At 47.2% G+C, this 25,142-nt stretch overlaps 1 protein-coding gene across 1 annotated transcript; it reads left to right on the forward strand.

Annotated features, from left to right (window-relative positions):
* The first annotated feature begins 6,789 nt into the window (after positions 1-6,789).
* Positions 6,790-13,836, forward strand: C2H2orf72 (chromosome 2 C2orf72 homolog). Its single transcript, XM_077290169.1, has 3 exons — positions 6,790-7,460; positions 8,965-9,048; positions 13,317-13,836. The coding sequence occupies exons 1-3, from the start codon at positions 6,863-6,865 to the stop codon at positions 13,394-13,396; spliced, it is 762 nt and encodes a 253-aa protein (XP_077146284.1). The 5' UTR covers positions 6,790-6,862; the 3' UTR covers positions 13,397-13,836.
* The last annotated feature ends 11,306 nt before the right edge of the window (positions 13,837-25,142 follow it).

Consider the following 25,142-nt stretch of genomic DNA (forward strand, 5'->3'; position numbering starts at 1 on the left):
CCTTATCTCCAGGACTGTCAGACAGGATGGGGTGGTTTTCAGGCCTCCCACACCTGACAAAGGTGTCTGGTGGATTAAGGCACTACAGGGGTCATTGTTTCAACAAGCTAGTTCAATATGTCATTAGCATATTAGCAAACAGGTTTATTCACTGACCCTGTGGACAGATAACAATACAGGAATGTGGGGGCTGATATCAGATGGCAAATAACAGCCATTCATCAATTGGCAAATAACTCATACTACAAGAGAACAATCAGTAAAATATAGATATACACAAAAATGATACCCACATAACATATCACACCATCACAACCTCTCCCCCCTTATAATAAGTGAGCACGCCATTAGGTCTACACAGACCTCTGGCCTGCTCACTTTAGTCCACTTTGCTCCACTGTTTATAGTTCCTTGTACAGTGGCAGGGGTTGCAATAATCATGAGCACTTGTTGTCCATAAATTCCCGGGTCCTGGCTTTATGGTCATACCAGGCTTTTTGACTGGACTGGGCCGTTCGCTGATGTTCATTAGTCAAGGTAGCTAGCTTGGCGAGACAGTCTCTGAACTCTAGAACGTAGGGAATGATGGGCGTTACGGTATCTGCGATATCTCCCTCCGATTGTTCTTTCAGAGTGAGAGGCCCACGGACCTTCTGCTCCCACAAAATGACTTTGCAACTCCCCAATGTCATTTCCAAGGAGGATATCTGCAGGAAGTGCTCCCATAACTCCAATCCAACACAGTTTTTCTCCAAAACCAAAATCCAAACGTACCAAAGCTCTCTGTATATATTTGCGGACACCCCCCGCCAGGACAATGGGAATTCCCGGGCCCTGGTGAATTGCCTCGGGTCGAACCACACGGGGGTCAGCGATAGTCAGGAATGCTCCCGTGTCTCTAAATCCCGACACTTTGTATCTATCAATTAAGACATCCTGCAGGTGGCAATGCCGTTGCTGTGCATTTCTGATGGACAAAGGCCAGAGTCTGTACACTCCAGGAGGGGTATCTATGGTGCCGTGGTCAGTGGTCCACTCTGGTGGGGGTGGTGGTAGCTCTTCCTCAGGCGGGATGGAGTGCACAAGGTGCACTGGACGAGGTGGGGCTGCGTGGGACTCCCTCCGAATCCTTGAGGGACAGCCAGACTGCAAATGTCCAGGTTGCCCACACCCGTAACATCTCTCTGTGATACCCCCAGGTCGTGGTAGGAACTGTTGGGGCCCAGGATTGTGAGCTGTGATTGTTATCGGCCTGCGGCTGGGTGGAAGGGCAGATATAGTCGGAGGGGGACGGGGAGCGGTCGAAGGCCGTGGTTCATTGTCCAGAAGCCTCCTCCATTGCGGTCGGATAGTAAGGGCTTCATCGGCCAGGGCTGCAGCTCTATCCACGGTGCACGGCGTGTGCTCCCGGACCCATTCCCGTACCTCTGCGGGGCACTTGGCAAGAAATTGTTCTATAAGGAACGCCTGTATAACATCTTCCACAGTAAAGGCATTTTCTGCTTCCAGCCATCTCCGACATGCCTGGGACATCTTATGTGCATACATCCTAAACGATCCCCCCGTAGTGCATGGGAGGTCTCGGAACTTGGCCCTATATGAGTCTGGGGTGATAGCATGGTAATCCAGGAGTCTGCTTTACAATGTTATAATCCCGATTCCGCTGTGAGTCAATGGTTCGGTAAGCCTCCGCAAGGCTACCGTTCAGGAGGCCCACTAACAAACGCATCCAGCCAGAGTGGGGCACCTCCATCACAGCACACTGCTGCTCAAATTTCTTGAAGAACCCATCCACATCTCTGGAAGCCTCATCAAATGGCTTAAACTCTGTCCGGGTGATCCGTACAGGCTCCCGGATCATTGGGTTTACATTCCACATTGCATTACTCCCTCTTTCAAGCTCCATTGCTTCTTGTCTCCGCTGTGCCCGGCGGGCAGCCTCCTCCTTGTACTCCTGAGAGACACCTGGGCCCAGAACCGCCATGTCTTCTTCGTACCACACCACCCACTGGCTTTTTGGGGTGGGGGTCCTCGTCTCCAGTGCTTGTCCTTCAGACATATGGGAGTAGGTAGTCTGGCTAGCACCCACCAGTAGATCAATTAAGGCCTCTTTAGTCAGTCCCTGGTAGTTCAGGCCCAGGTCTCTGGCTCCATCCTGTAAAATGGATACAGTCCAATTTCAGTACTCACTCTGTGTGTGGTTCTCCATTAGGTTACATTCTGTTGATCCCGCTGCTTGCCACCAGTTGTCACGGGTTCCTTCTCGGGTACCATACAATCAACAGAGCAAGAGAATAGTGAACAATTCCAAGACCTTTATTTAGGCAAAACACGAAAGGTCCATATATACGATCCATCACACAAAGGATTAAATATTCCAGAACACGAATACAGTTCAGTTACAGAATAAAAGTCCAACAATCCAGCACAGAGGATGACAGTCCATATTCCCTTCTTTCTCTCTCTGACGTGCTGTCTTCACATCATGGGTTCCACACAGGATCTAATCTCCCCCAGCTCCTGTCCTCTCCTTATCTCCAGGAGTAGTCAGACCGGATGGGGTTGTTTTCAGGCCTCCCACACCTGACAAAGGTGCCTGGTGGATTAAGGCACTACAGGGGGTCATTGTTTCAACAAGCTAGTTCAATGTCATTAGCATATTAGCAAACAGGTTTATTCACTGACCCTGTGGACAGATAACAATACAGGAATGTGGGGGCTGATATCAGATGGCAAATAACAGCCATTCATCAATTGGCAAATAACTCATACTACAAGATAACAATCAGTAAAATATAAATATACACAAAAATGATACCCACATAACATATCACACCATCACAGGGCCATAGGAGGGCAACAACCCAGCAGCAGGACCGCTACCACAGCCTTTGTGCAAGGAGGAATAGGAGGAGCACTGCCAGAGTCTTGCAAAATGACCTCCAGCAGGCCACAAATGTGCATGTGCCTGCACAAATGGTTAAAAACCGACTCCATGAGGATGGTCTGAGTGCCTGACGTCCACAGATGGGGGTTGCGCTCACAGCCCAACACCATGCAGGACGCTTCGCATTTGCCGCAATGCGCCAGTGGCAAATTTGCCAATCCTGGTGTTCTGTAGCAAATGCCAATCATCCTGCACGGTGTTGGGCTGTGAGAACAACCCCCATCTGCCGGGAGCGGTCACATTAGCAGCGCTCCTGGAAGTAAAATGTAAATGCCCCCAGATATGGATTACTGCGTGGGACTTGACTGTACGGCAGACAGGTATGGGATATTGTTGCTTTTTTATTTAGCTTTTTTTTTTTTTTTTACAGGAGAACGAGGGCTTTGCTTGGATTGAGCGTACAATAAGGATGTTAAACCTGTGTTTCATTATTTAATTAAAAGACTTTATTCTTATTGTGTGTGTATTCTAACCCTTTCATACTATTGGATTAATAATGGATAGGTGTCTTACTGACACCTCTCCATTATTAACCAGGCTTAATGTCACTTTACAATAGCAAGGTGACATTAACCCCTTGTTACCCCATATGCCAATGCTACAGGGCAGTGGGAAGAGAGAGGCTAAGTGCTGGAATAGGCGCATCTTACAGATGTGCCTTTTCTGGGGTGGCTGGGGGCAGATGTTTTATGCCGGGGGGGGGGGGGGGGGGCAATAACCATGGTCCCTCTCTAGGCTATTATTATCAGCCCTCAGTCACTGGCTTTCCCACTCTGGCGGAGAAAATTGCACGGGAGCCCATGCCAGTTTTTTCTGTGAATTAATACTTTAATTTAACACCTACAGCAGCAAATTTTAACACACACACTACTAGCATTATTAGTGAGGGACATATATAAATCTAATGGACCATGTCTCATATCCTGTTGGCTTGTGCAATGATTTTCAGAACCCGACAATTGAATTACCAGCTTTTCTGCTATCTAACTCTGTATGAAATATAATATATATATATAGAGAACAGACCAAAGGTTTGGACACACCTTCTCATTTAAAGATTTTTCTGTATTTTCATGACTATGAAAATTGTAAATTCACACTGAAGGCATCAAAACTATGAATTAACACATGTGGAATTATATACTTAACAAAAAAGTGTGAAACTACTGAAAATACGTCTTATATTCTAGGTTCTTCAAAGTAGCCACCTTTTGCTATGACTGCTTTGCACACTCTTGGCATTCTCTTGATGAGCTTCAAGAGGTAGTCACAGGGAATGGTTTTCACTTCACAGGTGTGCCCTGTCAGGTTTAATAAGTGGGATTTCTTGCCTTATAAATGGTGTTGGGACCATCAGTTGTGTTGAGCAGAAGTCTGGTGGATACACATGTGATAGTCCTACTGAATAGACTGTTAGAATTTGTATTATGGCAAGAAAAAAACAGCTAAGTAAAGAAAAATGAGTGGCTATCATTACTTTAAGAAATAAAGGTCAGTCAGTCCGGAAAATTGGGAAAACTTTGAAAGTGTCCCCAAGTGCAGTTGCAAAAACCATCAAGCGCTACAAAGAAACTGGCTCACATGAGGACCGCCCCAGGAAAGGAAGACCAAGAGTCACCTCTGCTTCTGAGGATAAGGTTGTCCGAGTCACCAGCCTCAGAAATCGCAGGTTAACAGCAGCTCAGATTAGAGACCAGGTCAATGCCACACAGAGTTCTAGCAGCAGACACATCTCTACAACAACTGTTAAGAGGAGACTTTGTGCAGCAGGCCTTCATGGTAAAATAGCTGCTAGGAAACCACTGCTAAGGACAGGCAACAAGCAGAAGAGACTTGTTTGGGCTAAAGAACACAAGGAATGGACATTAGACCACTGGAAATCTGTGCTTTGGTCTGATGAGTCCAAATTTGAGATCTTTGGTTCCAACCACCGTGTCTTTGTGCGACGCAGAAAAGGTGAACGGATGGACTCTACATGTCTGTTCCCACCATGAAGCATGGAGGAGGAGGTGTGATGGTGTGGGGGTGCTTTGCTTGTGACACTGTTGGGGATTTATTCAAAATTGAACCAGCATGGCTACCACAGCATCTTGCAGAGGCATGCTATTCCATCCGGTTTGCGTTTAGTTGGACCATCATTTATTTTCCAACAGGACAATGACCCCAAACACACCTCCAGGCTGTGTAAGGGCTAGTTGACCAAGAAGGAGAGTGATGGGGTGCTACGCCAGATGACCTGGCCTCCACAGTCACCAGACCTGAACCCAATCGAGATGGTTTGGGGTGAGCTGGACCACAGAGTGAAGGCATTACTGCTGCACAAGGTGGCTCTTTTAGTTAAAAACGCCTGGGGGGGGGGGGGGTGACAGGTTCCCTTGAAGATGAGAAGCAGCAGGCGGGGCCCGGGCATCACTGCGGTAATAGTGACTTGAGGTTAAGGCCCCGTCTCACATAGCGAGATCGCTAGCGAGATCGCTGCTGAGTCACAAGTTTTGTGACGCAACAGCGACCTCCATAGCGATCTCGCTATGTGTGACACGTACCAGCGATCAGGCCCCTGCTGCGAGATCGCTGGTCGTGTCGGAATGGCCTGGACCTTTTTTTGGTCGTTGAGGCCCCGCTGACATTGCTGAATCGGTGTGTGTGACACCGATCCAGCGATGTCTTCACTGGTAACCAGGGTAAACATCGGGTTACTAAGCGCAGGGCCGCGCTTAGTAACCCGATGTTTACCCTGGTTACCAGCGTAAATGTAAAAAAAAACAAACACTACATACTCGCCTTCTGATGTCCGTCAGGTCCCTTGCCGTCTGCTTCCTGCTCTCACTGACTGCCGGCCGTACAGTGAGAAGTGAGAGCACAGCAGTGACGTCACCGCTGCGCTCTCAGTGTACGGCGGCTCAGTCAGAGCAGGAAGCAGACGGCAAGGGACCTGGACACCGAAAGGCGAGTATGTACTGTTTGTTTTTTTTGGTAACCAGGGTAAACATCGGGTTACTAAGCGCGGCCCTGCGCTTAAGGTACCGTCACACTAAGCGACGCTGCAGCGATATAGACAACGATCCGATCGCTGCAGCGTCGCTGTTTAGGTCGCTGTAGAGATGTCAAACACAGCAGCTCCAGAACGATGCAGGAGCGATCCTGTGACGTAACGGTGACTCACTTATCGTTCTCACAGGTCGTTAGCTCCATGTTTAACATTGCTGGCATCGTTGCTTTTACTGTCAAACACGACGATACACGCCGACCTGACGACCAAATAAAGTTCTGGACTTCTAGCTCCGACCAGCGATATCACAGCAGGATCCTGATCGCTGCTGCGTGTCAAACTAAACGATATCGCTAGCGAGGACGCTGCAACGTCACGGATCGCTAGCGATATCGTTATAAAGTCGTTTAGTGTGACGGTACCTTTAGTAACCCGATGTTTACCCTGGTTACCGGGTGCTGCAGGGGGACTTCGGCATCGTTGATGACAGTTTCAACGATGCCGAAGTCGTTCCCCTGATCGTTGGTCGCTGGGGAGAGCGGTCTGTGTGACAGCTCCCCAGCGACCACACAGCGACTTACCAACGATCACGGCCAGGTCATATCGCTGGTCGTGATCGTTGGTAAATCGCTTAGTGAGACGGGGCCTTAAGACATGGACAGGACTCGGGGGGTGTGGCCAGTGGGTGTGTCACGTACCGCCCTATGGGAGGCCACAGACATGACTTGGGTGTGGTCTCAGGTGGGTGTACCGTATCCCGTCCTATGGAGGCGATAGGCCCGAGGGTGCAGTCTGGGGTGGGCGTGTCGGTGTCTGACCTATGGCGGCCGCAGGTGACGGCTGGGCCCTTCCTCATTGGACTATGTGCCGGCCAGCGCTCCGTGCGGCGCTGTACACAGTGTGGGCGCCGGCACTCCGAGGCCGGCATGGCGAGAGACTGCACGGAGAGCCGCTTCCGGGGGGTGCTGGAGCGCTTCGGGGGTCCTCAGCAGGTGCTGCTGGTCGGGGAGCTGTGGGAGCGGGCGGAGAGCCGGGCTCTGCTGCGGGGCTTCCTGCAGGAGCTGTTTCCGGCTGAGCTGGGGAATGGAGGAGACTTATTTAGAAACAAGGAAGCCTCTCCGCAGCAGACGCCGAAACCTGACGCTGAAGACCAGGAAGCCCCGCGGGAGAAGCCGCCGCACACCGCCCCGAGCCGGACTATGCGCTTCGGACTGGTGTTCTTCCTGTGCCGGCCGGAGTCCGTGCTTCTCCCGGTATCACTGCGCCAGATGCGAGAGATCCTGAGGGATGTACGGAAGCGGCTGCCTGCGGGGGGCGCTGTGGTCGGAGTGGTCATGCAGCCCCCGGAGGAGCCCCCCGCCCAGCCCGCGGTCTCCGCTCTGCTCTCCCTCCTCCGCTCTGTGTTCCCTCCGAACAGTCACGGTGCGCGCTGCTCTGAAGTCCGAGCTGCTGCCCTCATCCCCGGCCGTGAGGAGAGCCGGCGGGACGTGCAGATGGCGGCGTGCGAGGCGCTGACTGCGGCAGGTACAGAGCGCGCTCCCCGGCACTAGCAGCCAATCAGCTGCCTCTATTCACATTGTTTAATGGCTTGGATGAGAGAGCTACACGCTGATTGGTTGCTCTAGCCCGTACTGCTGTAGGGATAGCCGGCGGTACAAGCTTCTCTGCAGTCATTCTGTGGCGCTGGATGAGGGGTCACGTGTCCTCACTGCTTCAGAGACCCCTCTGGCGCCCCCAGTGCTAGTAGGTCGTAACTTCTCCTGTGGAAAGGTGATACCTTCCTTTCCTTAGTTGGGAGAAGCCCTCCTAGCAGCTGGTGGTCCCTCTGCCTGCTCTGAGGCCAGTGTCACACCTCCGAGCTCTGTATATGAGGGTCTGGGTCAGGAGACCCCCGGCCGACCCTGGACTGTGGAGGTCGGATGTGTGAATTGGTGGAAGGCCAAATTTAGGCCGCTCTGGAATGCAGTCAGTATGGCGTGTGTGTGCCGTCTGCCCGAAACGCGCCTGTGGAGAGAAAAACGATAAGTCCTGATGTAGGATATAGATATCTATGATATAGTGTTTGTCCTGGGCCGGACTGCGCTGCGGTTGGTGCTGTGTGTTGGCTAATCTCATGCAAGTTGTCTGACTTTCTGCTTCTATTTTAAAACTTTTAATTATGCTGTAAGACAAAAACCAGACTTTTACACCCTGAGGTCAGGCTTGTGTTCCTTGCCCCATCAGTGACATAAAAAAGTCAAACGCCTTTTAGAATCATCTGTGACTGTGATGAGTTACAATGTGACGCCACAGGGAGTCGTCAGGCGGATGGGACGCCACAGGGAGTCGTCAGGCGGATGGGACGCCACAGGGAGTCGTCAGGCGGATGGGACGCCACAGGGAGTCGTCAGGCGGATGGGACGCCACAGGGAGTCGTCAGGCGGATGGGACGCCACAGGGAGTCGTCAGGCGGATGGGACGCCACAGGGAGTCGTCAGGCGGATGGGACGCCACAGGGAGTCGTCAGGCGGATGGGACGCCACAGGGAGTCGTCAGGCGGATGGGACGCCACAGGGAATAGTTAGGTGGATGTTGTAATGTGACACCACAATTTCAGAGTCGCACATCCATGGGTAACTAGGCTCTAGCAATACAGGGTAGATGGCCATCTCCACCATACCCAGGAGCAGGAGTGCTCATTAGGCTGAGCCCTCCTTTGTTCTGAGAAAAGCCACCTGTCAACACATTGCCCCACGGATTCGTCTCTAGGAGAACAATGCAATCATCAGTCTGAAATCAGACGTTCCTGATCCGACATCTGCCCTGACGATCAGTTGGCTGATGCCCCCATACATTTTAGATCAGCTTTTGAACCTTTCAATATCGTCGGGTTTGGTTAGAAGTCTCATGTATGTGGCGACCATAAGTCACTTTCTTGGTAATGTAATAATCTCTATAAATGTTTGAAAGACTTGAATGTGTGAATTTTCCAAATGGCTCCTAGATGTTGGTCCATCCCAGACTGACCACACGTTTCCTTCCTTCCCAGATGAGCAAAGGACAGAAAAGCCAAACAAGAAATCCAGGTGCTTCTCATGGAGAAGGTGGAGACATGATGACGCGGTGCAGAAAGGTAACATGGCAGAATGTGACCCATGACTCTCTGAAGGGCGTGTGGTCTGCTATCCGGCAACTTCACAGTAGAACTTTAATTTTTTGGAGCAAAATATGTCCCTTTGGGAACCCTGCAGTTAAAACAGTATGTATGTTACGTGTGCCCACCAAGGTGAGATGACCCCTTTAATAGCATTACATGGCTATGCCAGAGTGGGGGGCTGCTTTCACAAAGTCACTTTCTGTTGTGGTACATAGGACTAATCTCAAACAGGTGAGAACCTTCTCAACATTCGTTTGTCTGCATACGGATTATAGACTTGAGATTTTCATTGAGGTAACTCCTTTGAACATTACATTTTTATAAAAATGATTTTAAAGAACTCCTCTCTGGCCATGTCTGTTTTCTATAGGTTCTTGCATGATCCAAAAATCTGGATTGTCTTTTCTTAGAACAGTAGATCATTTGGTTCCTTACAAATTTATAAGTGAATGGACCCCCCATGTATTAGAAGATGAGGGGCCATCTCCTTACAGTGTAGAAGGATCAGCACTGATTGACACCTCCAAAACTAAGCACCCATTCACCTCAGTTTTTAGGATGAATACCTGAGGACCGGCACAATTCACAGTTCTAAGAACATACAATACAAGAGAATTTATATTTTTGTCATTTTCCTTCGGACAAGTCTGGCCTTGTTTTTGCATTATTTAATACTTTGCATTACTAAACACTGGGAGTCAGTAGGACGGTATGATAAGACTTAATGCGGTGTTCTCATCGCTATGATCCTGCCCCCAATATGTTGTTGGTGTAATAATAATATTAGTAAATGCCTCCAATTAGAAATGTAGTATAGTTCTTCAGATTCACTATGTCGCTTACCCCATGTACAGGGCATTGCAGTTTCTTGGGTATCCTTGGTTACAACCATTAACTGTCACTATATGAGTGATCATACCTATTGGATACCTAAGCTACAACAATGCCCTGCACATGGGGTGAGCAACATGGCGAATCAGGACTACACTACATTTCTAAATGGAGGGATTTGCTAATATTCCATCTACTATTTATTGGGATATTATCTTTGAGATGGGAACAACCCTTTAACCCCTTTCTGCCATCGGACAGAATAGTATGTCCGATGGCAGAACCCCCGCTTTGATGCAGGCTCCAGCGTTGAGCCCGCATCAAAGCCGGGACATGTCAGCTGTTTTGTACAGCTGACATGTGCCCGCAGTAGGCGCGGGCGGATTCGCGATCTGCCTTCGCCTATTAACTAGTTAAATGCAGCTGTCAAACTATAACAGCGGCATTTAACAAGCGCTTCCAGCCATCTGGCTGGAAATGGGGTCACCGTTGACCCCCATCACGTGATCGGGGGTTATCAGCGCTTCGGCATGACAACCAGAGGTCTCCTTGAGATCTGTATGGTGGTTGATGCCGGATTGCTATTAGCGCCACCCTGTGGTCGGTGCTCATAGCAATGCTGTAATTCTGCTACATAGGGGCGATCTGAGCATCGCCTCTATGTAGCAGAGCTGATCGAGTTGTGCCAGCTTCTAGCCTCCCATGAAGGCTATTGAACCATGCAAAAATTACGTTTTTTTTTTTTTTTTTTTGGTCGTCGCGACATTGCATTAAAATGCAATGACGGGCGATCAAAAGATCGTATCTGCACAAAAATGGTATAATTAAAAACGTCAGCTCGGCACGCCAAAAATAATCCCTCACCCAACCGAAGATTACGAAAAATAGAGATGCTACCGGTATTGGAATATTGCACAATTTGTTGTTTTGGTTTTGTTTTGTTTTTTTGTTTTTTTTTAGCAAAGTTTGTAATTTTTTTCACCACTTTGTTAAAAGAACAACCTAGACATTTTTAGTGTCTATGAACTCGTAATGACCTGGAGAATCATAATGGCAGGTCAGTTTTAGCATTTAGTGAAACTAGCAAAAAATCCAAACAAAACAAGTGTGGGATTGCACTTTTTGTGCAATTTCACCGCACTTGGAATTTTTTTCCCATTTTCTAGTACATGACATGGTAAAACCAACGGTGTCGTTCAACCGTATAACTTGTCCCGCAAAAAAATAAGCCCTCACATGACCATATTGACGGAAAAATAAAAAAGTTATGGCTCTGGGAAGGAGGGGAGCAAAAAACGAAAACGCAAAACTGAAAAAAGCTCTGGGGATTAAGCACAGCAGATTAATAGCATTTGGGGTAAGTAGACTTTTATCATCGAGAACTGCACTCCTGATGTTGGTGTATGAGGCAGCTTAGTGTCTGCAGCATCACAAGCGCAGTGAAACTGAACCTATGTGGGATCAGGAGCTTAAGGGTATGCTTTAGTGATTCTGACTAACCTCCGTGCAGCGTTTACAAGCTCCAAATGAAAAGGCTTCTAAGCACTGCGCATGTTGGCCTGTTGGTCCCCTTGGAAATAAAATAGACGCAGAGGTAATTGGAGAATGGGGCAAAATCTTAATAAAGTAATTTTTTTTTTTTAGAAGATTGGAAAAACCCTTTACGGGTGCATTTGCATGCAATATTTTTTTGGTAAAAGATGGTTGTTGTGTTTTTTTGGGAGAGGGTAGGAGGAAGACGAAACCAGTGCAGCTTGATGTTTGCTGAAACTCTGTTGTGACATTTAACTAAAGACCTACATTTTCTTATTTGCAATTTCTATTTTTTTTGCGGCATTATTATTTTTGCATTCCAAATAATTTACCGTAATTCTATGTAATTTAAATAAGATGACTGTAATGTTATACACGCTAGTAGCAAAGTGTGTGAACGTAGCCTAACCTAGTCTCCCAAAAGCCCTTGTCTAAATATCATTTTTATGTATTTTGGATATGTGCCAGGATGCAAACAAACAATTTGCATCTTGTGTATAAGGGAAGCCAGGCAATTTGCATTTTGTTAGTTGAATTTATTTATGGAAATGACCAATTCTCTGACCGGTTCAGCAGTTAAGTGGTATTGGATAAGTGCTTCCTGGCCTTATTTGCTTGCAGGATGTTCTAGAACTTAGTCGGATCGGAGATGCCAGCAGCTCAGTGTACTTCCTCTTTGAGGAACTTGCAGTCATGGGATTTCCCCTTTGCCTTATTTCCATGATTAGATTACAGGAGATTTATAAAGATGATTTTTCTGATGTTTATTTTCTCTCATAATTGTGAGCAGCCCTCATATGCCTTTGTAAGGCCCAACCTAAGTGAATATAGGCTGTGGATGATGTGGAGTGTAAGAACTAGACTGATCAGAGCCCCATATACTGTAAATAGTCGAGTACAAGCCGACCCCCCCCCCCCCCCCCCTAATTTTGCCACAAAAAAACTGGGAAAACTTAATGACTCAAGTATAAGCCTAGGGTGGGAAACGCAGCAACTACTGGTAAATTTCACAAATAAAAATAGATACCAATAAAAGTAAAATTAATTGAGACATCAGTAGGTTAAGTGTTTTTGAATATCCATATTGAATCAGGAGCCCCATATAAAGCTCCATACAGTTCATGATGGGCCCCATAAGATGCTCCATAATAAAATACGCCCCATAAGATGCTCCACACATTATGCCCCATAAGCTGTTGCTGTGATTAAAAAAAATCACTTATTCACCTCTCGTCGCTGAGGCCCTGGGCACTTGCAATATTCACCTTCCCCGTTCCACCGCCGGACGCCGCTCTGTCTTCCATCCTCCGTAGTGACTGTTCAGGCAGAGGGCGGCGCGCACACTAACTACGTCATCGCGCTCTCTGACCTGAAGAGTCACAGCCAGAGGACGGAAGACAGAGCGGCGCGCAGCGGTGGAACGGGGAGAGGTGAATATCTCGCAATGCTCACCCTCCCCTGATATACTCACCTGCTCCCGGCGCGGTCCCTGACAGCGTCTCACTGTCAGATGGTCTCCGGGAGCTGACGTCCTCTTCCTATGTTCAGCGGTCACGAACCGCTCATTAAAGTAATTAATATGTGTCCATATTCATTACTTTAATGAGCGGTACCACGTGATCACTGAACACAGGAAGAGCTGCCCGGAGACCATCGGACATGCAGGTACCGCGCCCGAAGCAGGTGAGTATGTGACAGCCGCCGCTCCCCCTCCCCCGCGTAGTGAGTATAAGCCGAGAAGGTCACTTTCAGCCCAAAAAGTGGGCTGAAAATCTCAGCTTATACTCGAGTATATACGCTACTTTGTTGCTTGCCAACATGTATTGCCTGTATTATAAATGTCACTGAATAATCTACTTGTCATGTTTTTCTAATTGCAGAGAACTTTCACGAGGGAACGGCGCTGACTGTCTTGAGCTATCCCAATGGAGTGTGTGCGGAGACCACAGCGGAGGCTTAAGATCTGTGCACAATGACGTTTCTAACTACACCGGAATCTGCCTTGCTGTTATGATGACCCGTAACACATGGACTATGATGACACTACAGTGATGGACTCTGAACTGTATATGGACAGTAGCTGCTATTACCAGTTACAGACCACCAACACGTTTTGTATGAAGGCATAATAAATGAAGGCTGCCATGTATGTGACCCTTCTGATTCATGTATGGCATTAGGATCTTTGTGCAGAAACGCACAGTTCTGCCTCCTCAGACTTTGTAATTCTGCTACGAATGCCTTATTTCTTCTCACTACTGAGACTCCTGGCAATATTCGATCCGTCATTCACACAGTAATATCGGGAGAACCTGTAAATAAATATTATATCTATCATACAAATGAAGTAAAATTTTACACTGTTTGCCAAGTCATAAATGTATCATATTTTACAAGGAAGCTGTCTGATTCCTAATTCCCAAACTATATGCGACATGAATCACAGTCTAGCAAATATGAGAAATACTATGATGGTTTTCAAAGTGTTAAAAGTGTTGGCCACTACTTGGACTACCCCATCGAAATCCATATGATTCCCCCTTTTAAAACAACACTTATACTAACCTCCGGCGCCGTTCCAGTGGTGTCTGTCCGGTGATGGTGTAACATAATGCGAGCCCTGTGGCCAATCAGCGGCTGCTTCTCTCCCCACCTTTGGGCGTGTCACATACATCCAGAGAAAGAGAGGGGGCAGCATCGCTCACTTCCTCTGGATATAAGCAGTTTTCTGAAGGCGGGGAGAGTAAAGTTATCACTGATTGGCTGCAGGGCTCGTATGATGTCACACCATCACTGGGAGAGAGACTGCTACACCGCTGGAATGGCGCCGGAGGTGAGTGTGCTATTTTAAAAGGGGGAAACCAGGATTGAGAAGGTTACCTTTAGAGTAACCACTTTATTAAATATCAAATAGCTAGATCAATATGATAATTTTCTCTAGTCACCTTCCACGACAGCCACTTCGGAGGTTGTCTTCCCCGCCCTAATAGGGGACAGGAACACAAAGAGGTTCAATACCCCTCCCCTTCCTGCACCGCCAGTGTTTTCCTGTCCCCTATGGGGCATGAAGAGATCTGAAGGGGCTGCCGTGGCCGGTGATCGGAGCTCCACATACCTAATAAGCCGGGCAGCTGGAGGTCGGGCGCTCCCTCCTCAAGACGCTGCTCCCGTCTCCTATCTTTGGTGGGACTCGGGACCTTCCCGCCCCTCCTGCGCCCCCCTTGCATGGTAATGCGGGGCGGTGACGTGCCATCGATCCTATTTAAGAGATCCGGGTAGCAAGGTAAGCTGTCTGACAGTTACTCTATGTGACGGACATGGACGGTGACAGACCCCCTTGCTCTGCATCTGCAGATGCCAGCGTTCCCCCTCCTACTGTAAGTAGCAGGTGTTGGGCCCAGCTATCCTGTATATACATATATGCATGCATGTATATGTACACATATACCCCAAAGTGGTTTAGCAAATCCTTTTTCTCTCTTATAGGGAGAAAAGGTTTCTGATCCTAAGAGGTCAAGCCGCAAATGTAAAGTGTGTACGGCCAGACTCCCATCAACATATGGGAAAAAAGCTTTGCCAGTCCTGTACTGATGAGGTCATACGTGCTGAACAACCCTCTCTGCTGGATAGCATCAGATCCCTCATTAAAGATGAGGTCCATTCTTCTACAGCTACCTTCTCACAGATGTCGGTGCCTCAGCCACCCCCTCAAAAAAGAGGGAAAAAAGCCCCAGTAGAATCCGACCCAGACTAGGGAGAGATCCGGTCCTCGGGTTCGGAGGATGATTGGGAAAATGAAGGCTCCACTTCTACCCCCACCTTTAAACCAGAAAACAAAAAATACTATTTTAATTCTGAGGACATGAGTTACCTAATAAGTGTGGTAAGAGGCACCATGAGGGTGGAGGATGAAGAAGTTACGCTCACAGTACAGGATGAGATGTTTGAGGGTCTAAAACCCAAAGATAAAAAAGGGTTTCCAGTACATAAGAATATACGAGATTTAATTCTACATGAATGGGACCTCCCTGAAAAAGGTCTGACTGTTCCATCAGAACTAAAGAACCGGTGTCCATTAGATGGGGATAACTCCTTATGGGAGACCCCGAAAGTGGATGTACAGGTGTCCAGGGTGGCTAAGAAAACAGCCCTTCCCTTTGAGGACTCTTCTCAACTCAAGGATCCGATGGACCGTAAGATAGTTTATTAAAGAAGTCCTGGGACACCTCCACAAATTTACTGAAGTCCAATATAGCCTCCACTTGCGTGGCCAGATCTCTGTTTGTCTGGTTACGCAAGCTTGAGGATCACTTAACACAGGGCACCCCAAGAGAGGAAATTTTAGACTCCCTCCCCCTGCTACAGAAAGCAACGGGGTTCCTAGCCGATGCTTCTGCTGAATCGGTCCGAGTAGCCGCGAAAGCTGCCGTCCTCTCTAACTCATCCAGGAGAGCACTTTGGATAAAGTCCTGGGGAGGTGATTTTGTCTCCAAGTCCAAATTATGTAGCATACCCTTCCAGGGTCATAATTTATTTGGACCTGTTCTGGAGGATATTCTGGATAAGGCCGGAGCCACACTAGACCGTAATACGGACGAGTGCTATGCGATAAAAAAATCGCATAGTGCTCGGCCCAATGTTAATCTATGGTGCAGCTCCCATCAACCGATATTTTCTCGGCCGTACTCAGGATCTGAGTAAAATTGCAGCATGCTGCGATTGTCAGCGTATCTCAGCCGAGACTCGCCAATGCAAGTCTATGGGTGCGAGAAAAAAACGGATTACACACGGACCAGCAGTGTGACTTGCGAGAAATACACAGCGGTGTTCTATAGAAAAGCCGGTAATTCAATTGCCGGCTTTTCATTTCTCCTTCACAAACCCGACAGGATATGAGACATGGTTTACATACAGTAAACCATCTCATATCCCTTTTTTTTTTTTGCATATTCCACACTACTAATGTTATTAGTGTGTATGTGCAAAATTTGGGCGCTGTAGCTTGTAAAATAAAGGGTTAAATCGCGGAAAAAATTGGCGTGGGCTCCCGCGCAATTTTGTCCGCCAGAGTGGTAAAGCCAGTGACTGAGGGCAGATATTAATAGCCTAGAGAGGGTCCATGGTTATTGGACTCCCTGGCTAAAAACATCTGCCCCCAGCCACCCCAGAAAAGGCACATCTGGAAGATGCGCCTATTCTGGCACTTGGCCTCTCTCTTCCCATTCCCGTGTAGGGGTGGGATATGGGGTAATGAAGGGTTAATGTCACCTTGCTATTGTAAGGTGACATTAAGCCAGATTAATAATGGAAAGGCGTCAATTATGACACCTATCCATTATTAATCCAATAGTACGAAATGGTTAATAAAACTCACACATTATTTAAAAGTATTTTAATGAAATAAAGACACAGGGTGTTGTAATATTTTATTATACTGGTAATCCACCTGAAGACCCTTGTCACCTGAAATAAAGTAAAAAAAAAAACAAACAACAATATTCCATACCTTCCGTCGTTCAGTCTTGTCCCACGATGTAAATCTATCTGAAGGGGTTAAATCATTTTACAGCCAGGAGCTGTGCTAATGCACCCGCTCCTGTCTGTAAAATGTTGTGAATGAATGGAGTGCAGGGGAATGTCCTGTAGTTACCTTGATTCGCGGTGATGCGCCCTCTGCTGGATGTCCTCATATGAACTCGATCGTGGGAATTTTTCCCAGGCTCGAGTTCATAGGAGGACATCCAGCAGGGGGCGCATCACCGCGACTCAAGGTAACTACAGGACATTCTCCTGCACTCCATTCATTTCCCGGGGTTTTACAGACAGGAGCGACTGCATTAGCACAGCTCCTGGCTGTAAAATGATTTAACCCCTTCAGATGGATTTACACCGTGGGACTGACAGAAACGACGGAAGGTATGGGATATTGTTGATTTTTTTATGTTACCTTTTTTACAGGACGAGGGTCTTCAGGATTACCAGTATAATAAAATATTACAACACCCTGTGTCTTTATTTCATTAAAATACTTTAAAATAATGTGTGTGTTTTATTAACCATTTCGTACTATTGGATTAATAATGGATAGGTGTCATAATTGACGCCTCTCCATTATTAATCTGGCTTAATGTCACCTTACAATAGCAAGGTGACATTAACCATTCATTACCCCATATCCCACCGCTACACGGGAATGGGAAGAGAGAGGCCAAGTGCCAGAATAGGCGCATCTTCCAGATGTGCCTTTTCTGGGGTGGCTGGGGGCAGATGTTTTTAGCCAGGGGGGGGCAATAACCATGGACCCTCTCTAGGCTATTAATATCTGCCCTCAGTCACTGGCTTTACCACTCTGGTGGAGAAAATTGTGCGGGAGCCCACGCCAATTTTTTCCGCGATTTAACCCTTTATTTTACAAGCTACAGCACCCAAATTTTGCACATACACACTACTAACATTGGTAGTGTGGAATATGCAAAAAAAAAAGGGATAGGAGATGGTTTACTGTATGTAAACCATGTCTCATATCATGTCGGGTTTGCGAAGGAGAAAGAAAAAGCCGGCAATTGAATTACCGGCTTCTCTGATATCTAGCGCTGAATTAAATATAAATATATATATATGTGTCTCACTGACATATATATATATATATAGATACTGTATATATGTTTTAACGAACATTTGAGCACATAAATCCATTAGATGTCGGTTTTGCAAGCCTGCGAGAAAATCTCGCCATACGGATGTCACACGGATAATTTGATGCGAGGAAATCGCATCCTCGCACTGCACACGGATCACTGTTTTGGAAACATTTGGGCAATTCTCGTTCGTGTAAAACGGACCGTATTTTTATACGTTGTGTGTGTCCCCAGCCTAAGGTAGCAGATAAAAAGAAATCTCTCCCTGAGCAGAAAATTCCTAAAAAACGCTTTTTTCGCCCCTCCCGTGACCAATCTTCGCAGAGGGGAAAAGGCAAAACGGGAAGATGGAGTTATCCCAAGGGAGGCAGGGGCAAAAATATCCTGGCCCAGCAAACCCCAGATAAGCAATGACGGTGCTCCGGTCGGGGGTCGACTCTCACTCTTTTTCACCAAGTGGCAGACCATCTCCACAAATCAGTGGGTCCTTCGTACCGTACAAGAAGGACTAAAAATAGAATTCGTGAGACCACCCCCACAATGCTTAAGGATAACCTCCCTTCAAACCCCAGACCTCCAAAACTCCTTGTTAAAAGATCTACAAAAACTACTGCAATCAAATGTGATCTCGCAGGTACCGAAACTGGAAGAAGGACGTGGTCATTATTCGCACCTCTTTCTGATAACCAAGCCGTTGGGGAAGAACAGGATTAATATAAATTTGAAACCCTTAAACGAATCAGTCCGGTACAGGAGATTCAAAATGGAGACAATCAAATCAGTAATCCCCCTCATCGGTCAAAATTGGATGATGGCGACTGTGGATCTGAGGGATGCGTATTACTATGTGCCAATCCACCCAGAACACAGGAAATTCCTCAGATTCGCAGTCTCCAAGGGGCACCAGATCGAACATTTCCAGTTCAATGTCCTCCCCTTCGGCATCTCATCGGCCCCACGAGTTTTCACAAAAATTATGGCGGAAGCAATAATCTTCATCAGGCAACAAGGAATATGCATCGTCCCGTATTTGGACGACTTCCTTATTATGGCTCCATCTGCCCCCCGTCTGGAAACAGATGTATCAAAGACCCTGGAAATATTGCAAACCCTGGGTTGGATCCCAAATCTGGAAAAATCAGAGATCCATCCCTCCACAAGGAGGAAATTTCTAGGGGTGCTACTAGATTCGGAAGAAAGAACATCGTTTCTACGCAGAGATCATCAGAACAACCTTGTCCGCAAGGTAGCCAAGTTCAGAGGCCAGCGTGCACCGACACTCAGAGAGTCAATGTCTGTACTAGGATCCCTCACCGCATGTATCCAAGCAGTTTCCTGGGCTCAGGCTCACACATGAGCACTCCAGACGTACGAGCTTCTACATTCCAGGAGACGACAGACTCCATTGAATCAAAGGATTCTTCTCCCTGGCCATGTAAAATCAGCTCTAAAATGGTGGCTAGATTACCAAAATTTCCAGAGAGGAGTCAGCTGGGCTCATCTTCCCCTAAAAACACTCTGCTCAGATGCCAGCAAAAGAGGCTGGGGTGCAGTGGTAGAGGGTTTCCACTTTCAGGGACAATGGGCATCGAATATCAGCAACAGCTCCTCGAATCTAAGAGAACTAAAAGCTGTGGAAGAAGCCCTAAAGGCGTCATCTACACTGATCAAAAATCACCACGTTCGTATTTACTCGGACAATATGACAACAGTAGCCTATCTACGACATCAGGGTGGAACGAAGTATGCCTCTCTGAAAGAGGTAGCTGCAAGAATATTTTTCTGGGCAGAGAAAAACCTTCTGTCGATCACAGCGGTACATCTGAGAGGGTTGGACAACACTCAGGCGGATTTCCTCAGCAGGAAAGACGTTCATCCAGGAGAGTGGTCCATAGACCAAGCAGTGTTTCAGTCCCTAACCTCAAAATGGGGTACTCCAGAGGTGGATCTATGTTATGATCCGGTGACCTTGGAGCCGCATGAGACTTTCTCAGGAGAAGGTGGAACCTGTACTGACCGCAAACCCTAAACTGTCACCGCAACTAGAAGTAGCCGTGGGGTGTACCTAACACATCCTAGACACCTCGACACAGCCGGAGGACTAAATACCCCTATAGATGGAAATGGGAATTCTATCTTGCCTCAGAGCAGAACCCCAAAGGATAGGCAGCCCCCCACAAATATTGACTGTGAGTATTAGAGGAAAGACACACGCAGGCAGAAATCAGGATTTAGCAAAAGAGGCCACGCTAGCTAAATAGGAAAGGATAGGACAGAATACTAAGCGGTCAGTATTAAAACCCTAAAAATATCCACAGCAGATAATACAAAAATTCCACCATCTAACTAAAGACATGGAATGTATAGCTGCATCTCCTGAGAATCCAACTTGACTGAAATATCCAAACACAGTCTAAGCTGGACAAGAAAAAACATTGAATAGTACTGAATTGTAAAGCACACAGCATGTGTGCTGTAGAAATAAAACCAGACACTTATCTTTGCTGATTTGGCAGCAGGGCTGGAGGAACCAGACAGAGATGCAAAACCTCCAAGAACAATGGACAACTGGCAAGGGCTAATGAATCCTGCACACCTAAATATCCCAGTCAGAGCTGCAATCAGCAGCGACACCTGCCCAGGATTGCAACCCAGGGACAACTGCATTACTACCAACAACCACCAGAGGGAACCCAGGAGCAGAATTCACAACAGTACCCCCCCCTTGAAGAGGGGTCACCGAACCCTCACCAGAGCCCCCAGGCCTATCAGGACGAGCCAGATGAAAGGCACGGACCAAATCAGCAGCATGGACATCAGAGGCAAAAACCCAAGAATTATCCTCCTGGCCATAACCCTTCCATTTAACAAGGTACTGAAGCCTCCGCCTCGAAAAGCGAGAATCCAAAATCTTCTCAACCACATACTCCAACTCCCCATCAACCAACACAGGGGCCGGAGGATCAACAGAGGGAACAACGGGCACCACATATTTCCGCAATAAAGATCTATGGAAGACATTATGGATAGCAAAAGAAGCCGGAAGGGCCAATCGAAAAGACACCGGATTAATAACCTCAGAAATCCTATAAGGACCAATAAAGCGAGGCTTAAACTTAGGGGAAGAAACCTTCATAGGAACATGACGGGAAGACAACCGGACCAGATCCCCAACCCGAAGCCGGGAACCAACACACCGACAATGGTTAGCAAAACGTTGAGCCTCCTCCTGAGACAATACCAAATTGTCCACCACATGAGCCCAAATCTGCTGCAACCTGTCAACCACAGAATCCACACCAGGACAGTCAGAAGGCTCAACCTGCCCCGAAGAAAAACGAGGATGAAAACCAAAATTACAAAAGAAGGGCGAAACCAAGGTAGCCGAACTAGCCCGATTATTAAGGGCAAACTCGGCCAATGGCAAGAAAGCCACCCAATCATCCTGATCAGCAGACACAAAGCATCTCAGATAAGTTTCTAAAGTCTGATTAGTTCGCTCGGTCTGGCCATTTGTCTGAGGATGAAATGCGGAAGAAAAAGACAAATCAATGCCCAGCTTAGCACAAAAAGCCCGCCAAAACCGAGAAACAAGCTGGGACCCTCTGTCGGACACAATATTCTCCGGAATACCATGCAAACGAACCACATGCTGAAAAAACAACGGAACCAAATCAGAAGAGGAAGGCAATTTAGGCAAAGGCACCAAATGGACCATCTTAGAGAACCAGGCACAAACAACCCAGATGACAGACATCTTCTGGGAAACCGGAAGATCAGAAATAAAATCCATAGAAATATGCATCCAGGGCCTCTCAGGGACCGGGAAAGGCAAAAGCAACCCACTAGCATGGGAACAACAAGGCTTGGCCAGCGCACAAGTCCCACAGGACTGCACAAAAGAACGCACATCACGTGACAAAGAAGGCCACCAAAAGGACCTACCAACCAAATCTCTGGTACCAAAAATACCAGGATGGCCAGCCAACACAGAACAATGAACCTCAGAAATCACTCTACTAGTCCATCTATCAGGAACAAACAGTTTCCCCACTGGACAGCGGTCAGGTTTGTCAGCCTGAAATTCCTGAAGAACCCGTCGTAAATCAGGGGAAATGGCAGAAAGGACCACCCTTTCTTTCAGAATGCCGACCGGTTCAAGGACCTCAGGAGAATCAGGCAAAAAACTCCTAGAGAGGGCATCAGCCTTAATATTCTTAGAACCCGGAAGATACGAGACCACGAAATCAAAACGGGAAAAAAACAAGGACCATCGAGCCTGTCTAGGATTCAGCCGCCTGGCAGACTCGAGGTAAATCAGATTTTTATGATCGGTCAAGACCAGAATACGGTGCTTAGCTCCCTCGAGCCAATGTCGCCACTCCTCAAACGCCCACTTCATAGCCAACAACTCCCGATTGCCGACATCATAATTGCGTTCAGCGGGCGAAAACTTACGGGAAAAGAAGGCACACGGTTTCATCAAGGAACAAACAGGATCCCTCTGAGACAAAACGGCCCCTGCCCCAATCTCAGAAGCGTCAACCTCAACCTGAAACGGAAGAGAAACATCTGGTTGACGCAACACCGGGGCAGAAGTAAATCGGCGTTTAAGCTCCTGAAAGGCAGAGACAGCTGCAGAGGACCAATTCGTCACATCAGCGCCTTTCTTCGTCAAATCGGTCAAGGGTTTAACCACACTGGAGAAGTTAGCAATGAAACGGCGATAAAAATTAGCAAAGCCCAAAAATGTCTGAAGGCTCTTCACAGATGTGGGTTGAATCCAATCATGAATGGCCTGAACCTTAACCGGATCCATCTCTATAGATGAGGGAGAAAAAATAAAGCCCAAAAAAGAAACCTTCTGCACTCCAAAGAGACACTTAGACCCCTTCACAAACAAAGCATTATCACGAAGGATCTGAAATACCATCCTGACCTGTTTCAAATGAGACTCCCAATCATCGGAAAAAATTAAAATGTCATCCAAATATACAATCATGAATTTATCAAGATAAGTCCGGAATATATCGTGCATGAAGGACTGAAAAACAGATGGAGCATTAGAGAGCCCGAATGGCATCACAAGGTATTCAAAATGGCCTTCGGGCGTATTAAACGCAGTTTTCCATTCATCACCCTGCTTAATACGAACAAGATTATATGCCCCCCGAAGGTCAATCTTAGTAAACCAACTAGCCCCCTTAATCCTAGCAAACAAATCGGAACGCAGAGGTAAAGGGTATTGAAACTTGACCGTGATCTTATTCAAGAGGCGATAATCAATACAGGGTCTCAAGGAGCCATCCTTCTTAGCAACAAAAAAAAATCCTGCTCCCAACGGTGAAGAAGATGGGCGAATATGTCCTTTCTCCAAAGACTCCTTAACATAGCTCCGCATGGCGGTATGTTCAGGCACAGACAGGTTGAAAAGTCGGCCCTTAGGAAACTTACAGCCTGGAATCAAGTCAATCGCACAATCACAGTCCCTATGCGGTGGAAGGGAACTGGACTTGGGCTCATCGAATACATCCTGAAAATCAGACAAAAACTCTGGAATTTCAGAAGTGGAAGAAGAGGAGATTGACATCAAAGGAACATCATTATGAACCCCCTGATATCCCCAACTAGTCACAGACATAGACTTCCAATCCAACACAGGATTATGTGCCTGCAACCACGGAAAACCCAGCACGATAGCATCATGTAAATTATGCAACACCAGAAATCGACAATCTTCCTGATGGGCTGGCGCCATGCACATGGTCACCTGTGTCCAGAACTGGGGCTTATTTTTAGCCAAAGGTGTAGTATCAATGCCCCTTAAAGGAATAGGGTTCTGCAAAGATTGCAAGGGAAAACCACAACGCCTGGCAAACTCAAAGTCCATTAAGTTCAAGGCGGCGCCTGAATCCACAAACGCCATGACAGAAAATGATGATAATGAGCAGATCAAGGACACAGATAATAAAAATTTAGGTTGTACAGTACTGATGGTAAATGAACTAGCGATCCTCTTTGTACGCCTAGGGCAGACTGAAATGACATGAGAAGCAACAAAAAAAAATCCTGCTCCCAACGGTGAAGAAGATGGGCGAATATGTCCTTTCTCCAAAGACTCCTTAACATAGCTCCGCATGGCGGTATGTTCAGGCACAGACAGGTTGAAAAGTCGGCCCTTAGGAAACTTACAGCCTGGAATCAAGTCAATCGCACAATCACAGTCCCTATGCGGTGGAAGGGAACTGGACTTGGGCTCATCGAATACATCCTGAAAATCAGACAAAAACTCTGGAATTTCAGAAGTGGAAGAAGAGGATATTGACATCAAAGGAACATCATTATGAACCCCCTGATATCCCCAACTAGTCACAGACATAGACTTCCAATCCAACACAGGATTATGTGCCTGCAACCACGGAAAACCCAGCACGATAGCATCATGTAAATTATGCAACACCAGAAATCGACAATCTTCCTGATGGGCTGGCGCCATGCACATGGTCACCTGTGTCCAGAACTGGGGCTTATTTTTAGCCAAAGGTGTAGTATCAATGCCCCTTAAAGGAATAGGGTTCTGCAAAGACTGCAAGGGAAAACCACAACGCCTGGCAAACTCAAAGTCCATTAAGTTCAAGGCGGCGCCTGAATCCACAAACGCCATGACAGAAAATGATGATAATGAGCAGATCAAGGACACAGATAATAAAAATTTAGGTTGTACAGTACTGATGGTAAATGAACTAGCGATCCTCTTTGTACGCCTAGGGCAGACTGAAATGACATGAGAAGCATCACCACAATAAAAACACAACCTATTCTGACGTCTGAATCCCTGTTGTTCCGTTCTAGACAGAATCCTATCACACTGCATTGACTCAGGCATCTGCTCTGAGGACAACGCCACAGCGCGCACAGTTCTGCGCTCCCGCAAACGCCGATCAATCTGAATGGCCAGAGACATAGAATCACTCAGACCGAAAGGCGTGGGAAACCCCACCATAACATCTTTAACGGATTCAGAAAGACCCTTTCTGAAAATTGCCGCCAAAGCATCATCATTCCATT

Source organism: Ranitomeya variabilis, chromosome 2 (genome assembly GCF_051348905.1).
Source record: "Ranitomeya variabilis isolate aRanVar5 chromosome 2, aRanVar5.hap1, whole genome shotgun sequence".
In the NCBI taxonomy this organism is placed as follows: domain Eukaryota; kingdom Metazoa; phylum Chordata; class Amphibia; order Anura; family Dendrobatidae; genus Ranitomeya; species Ranitomeya variabilis.

What these genes read in the sequence shown, in the direction of transcription:
- C2H2orf72 (XM_077290169.1), top strand. Translation starts at nt 6,863, where the DNA reads ATGGCGAGAGACTGCACGGAGAGCCGCTTCCGGGGGGTGCTGGAGCGC. An exon ending in CGAGGCGCTGACTGCGGCAG is followed by an intron (nt 7,461 to 8,964) that starts GTACAGAGCGCG and finishes CTTCCTTCCCAG; the next exon opens with ATGAGCAAAGGACAGAAAAG. An exon ending in TGATGACGCGGTGCAGAAAG is followed by an intron (nt 9,049 to 13,316) that starts GTAACATGGCAG and finishes TTCTAATTGCAG; the next exon opens with AGAACTTTCACGAGGGAACG.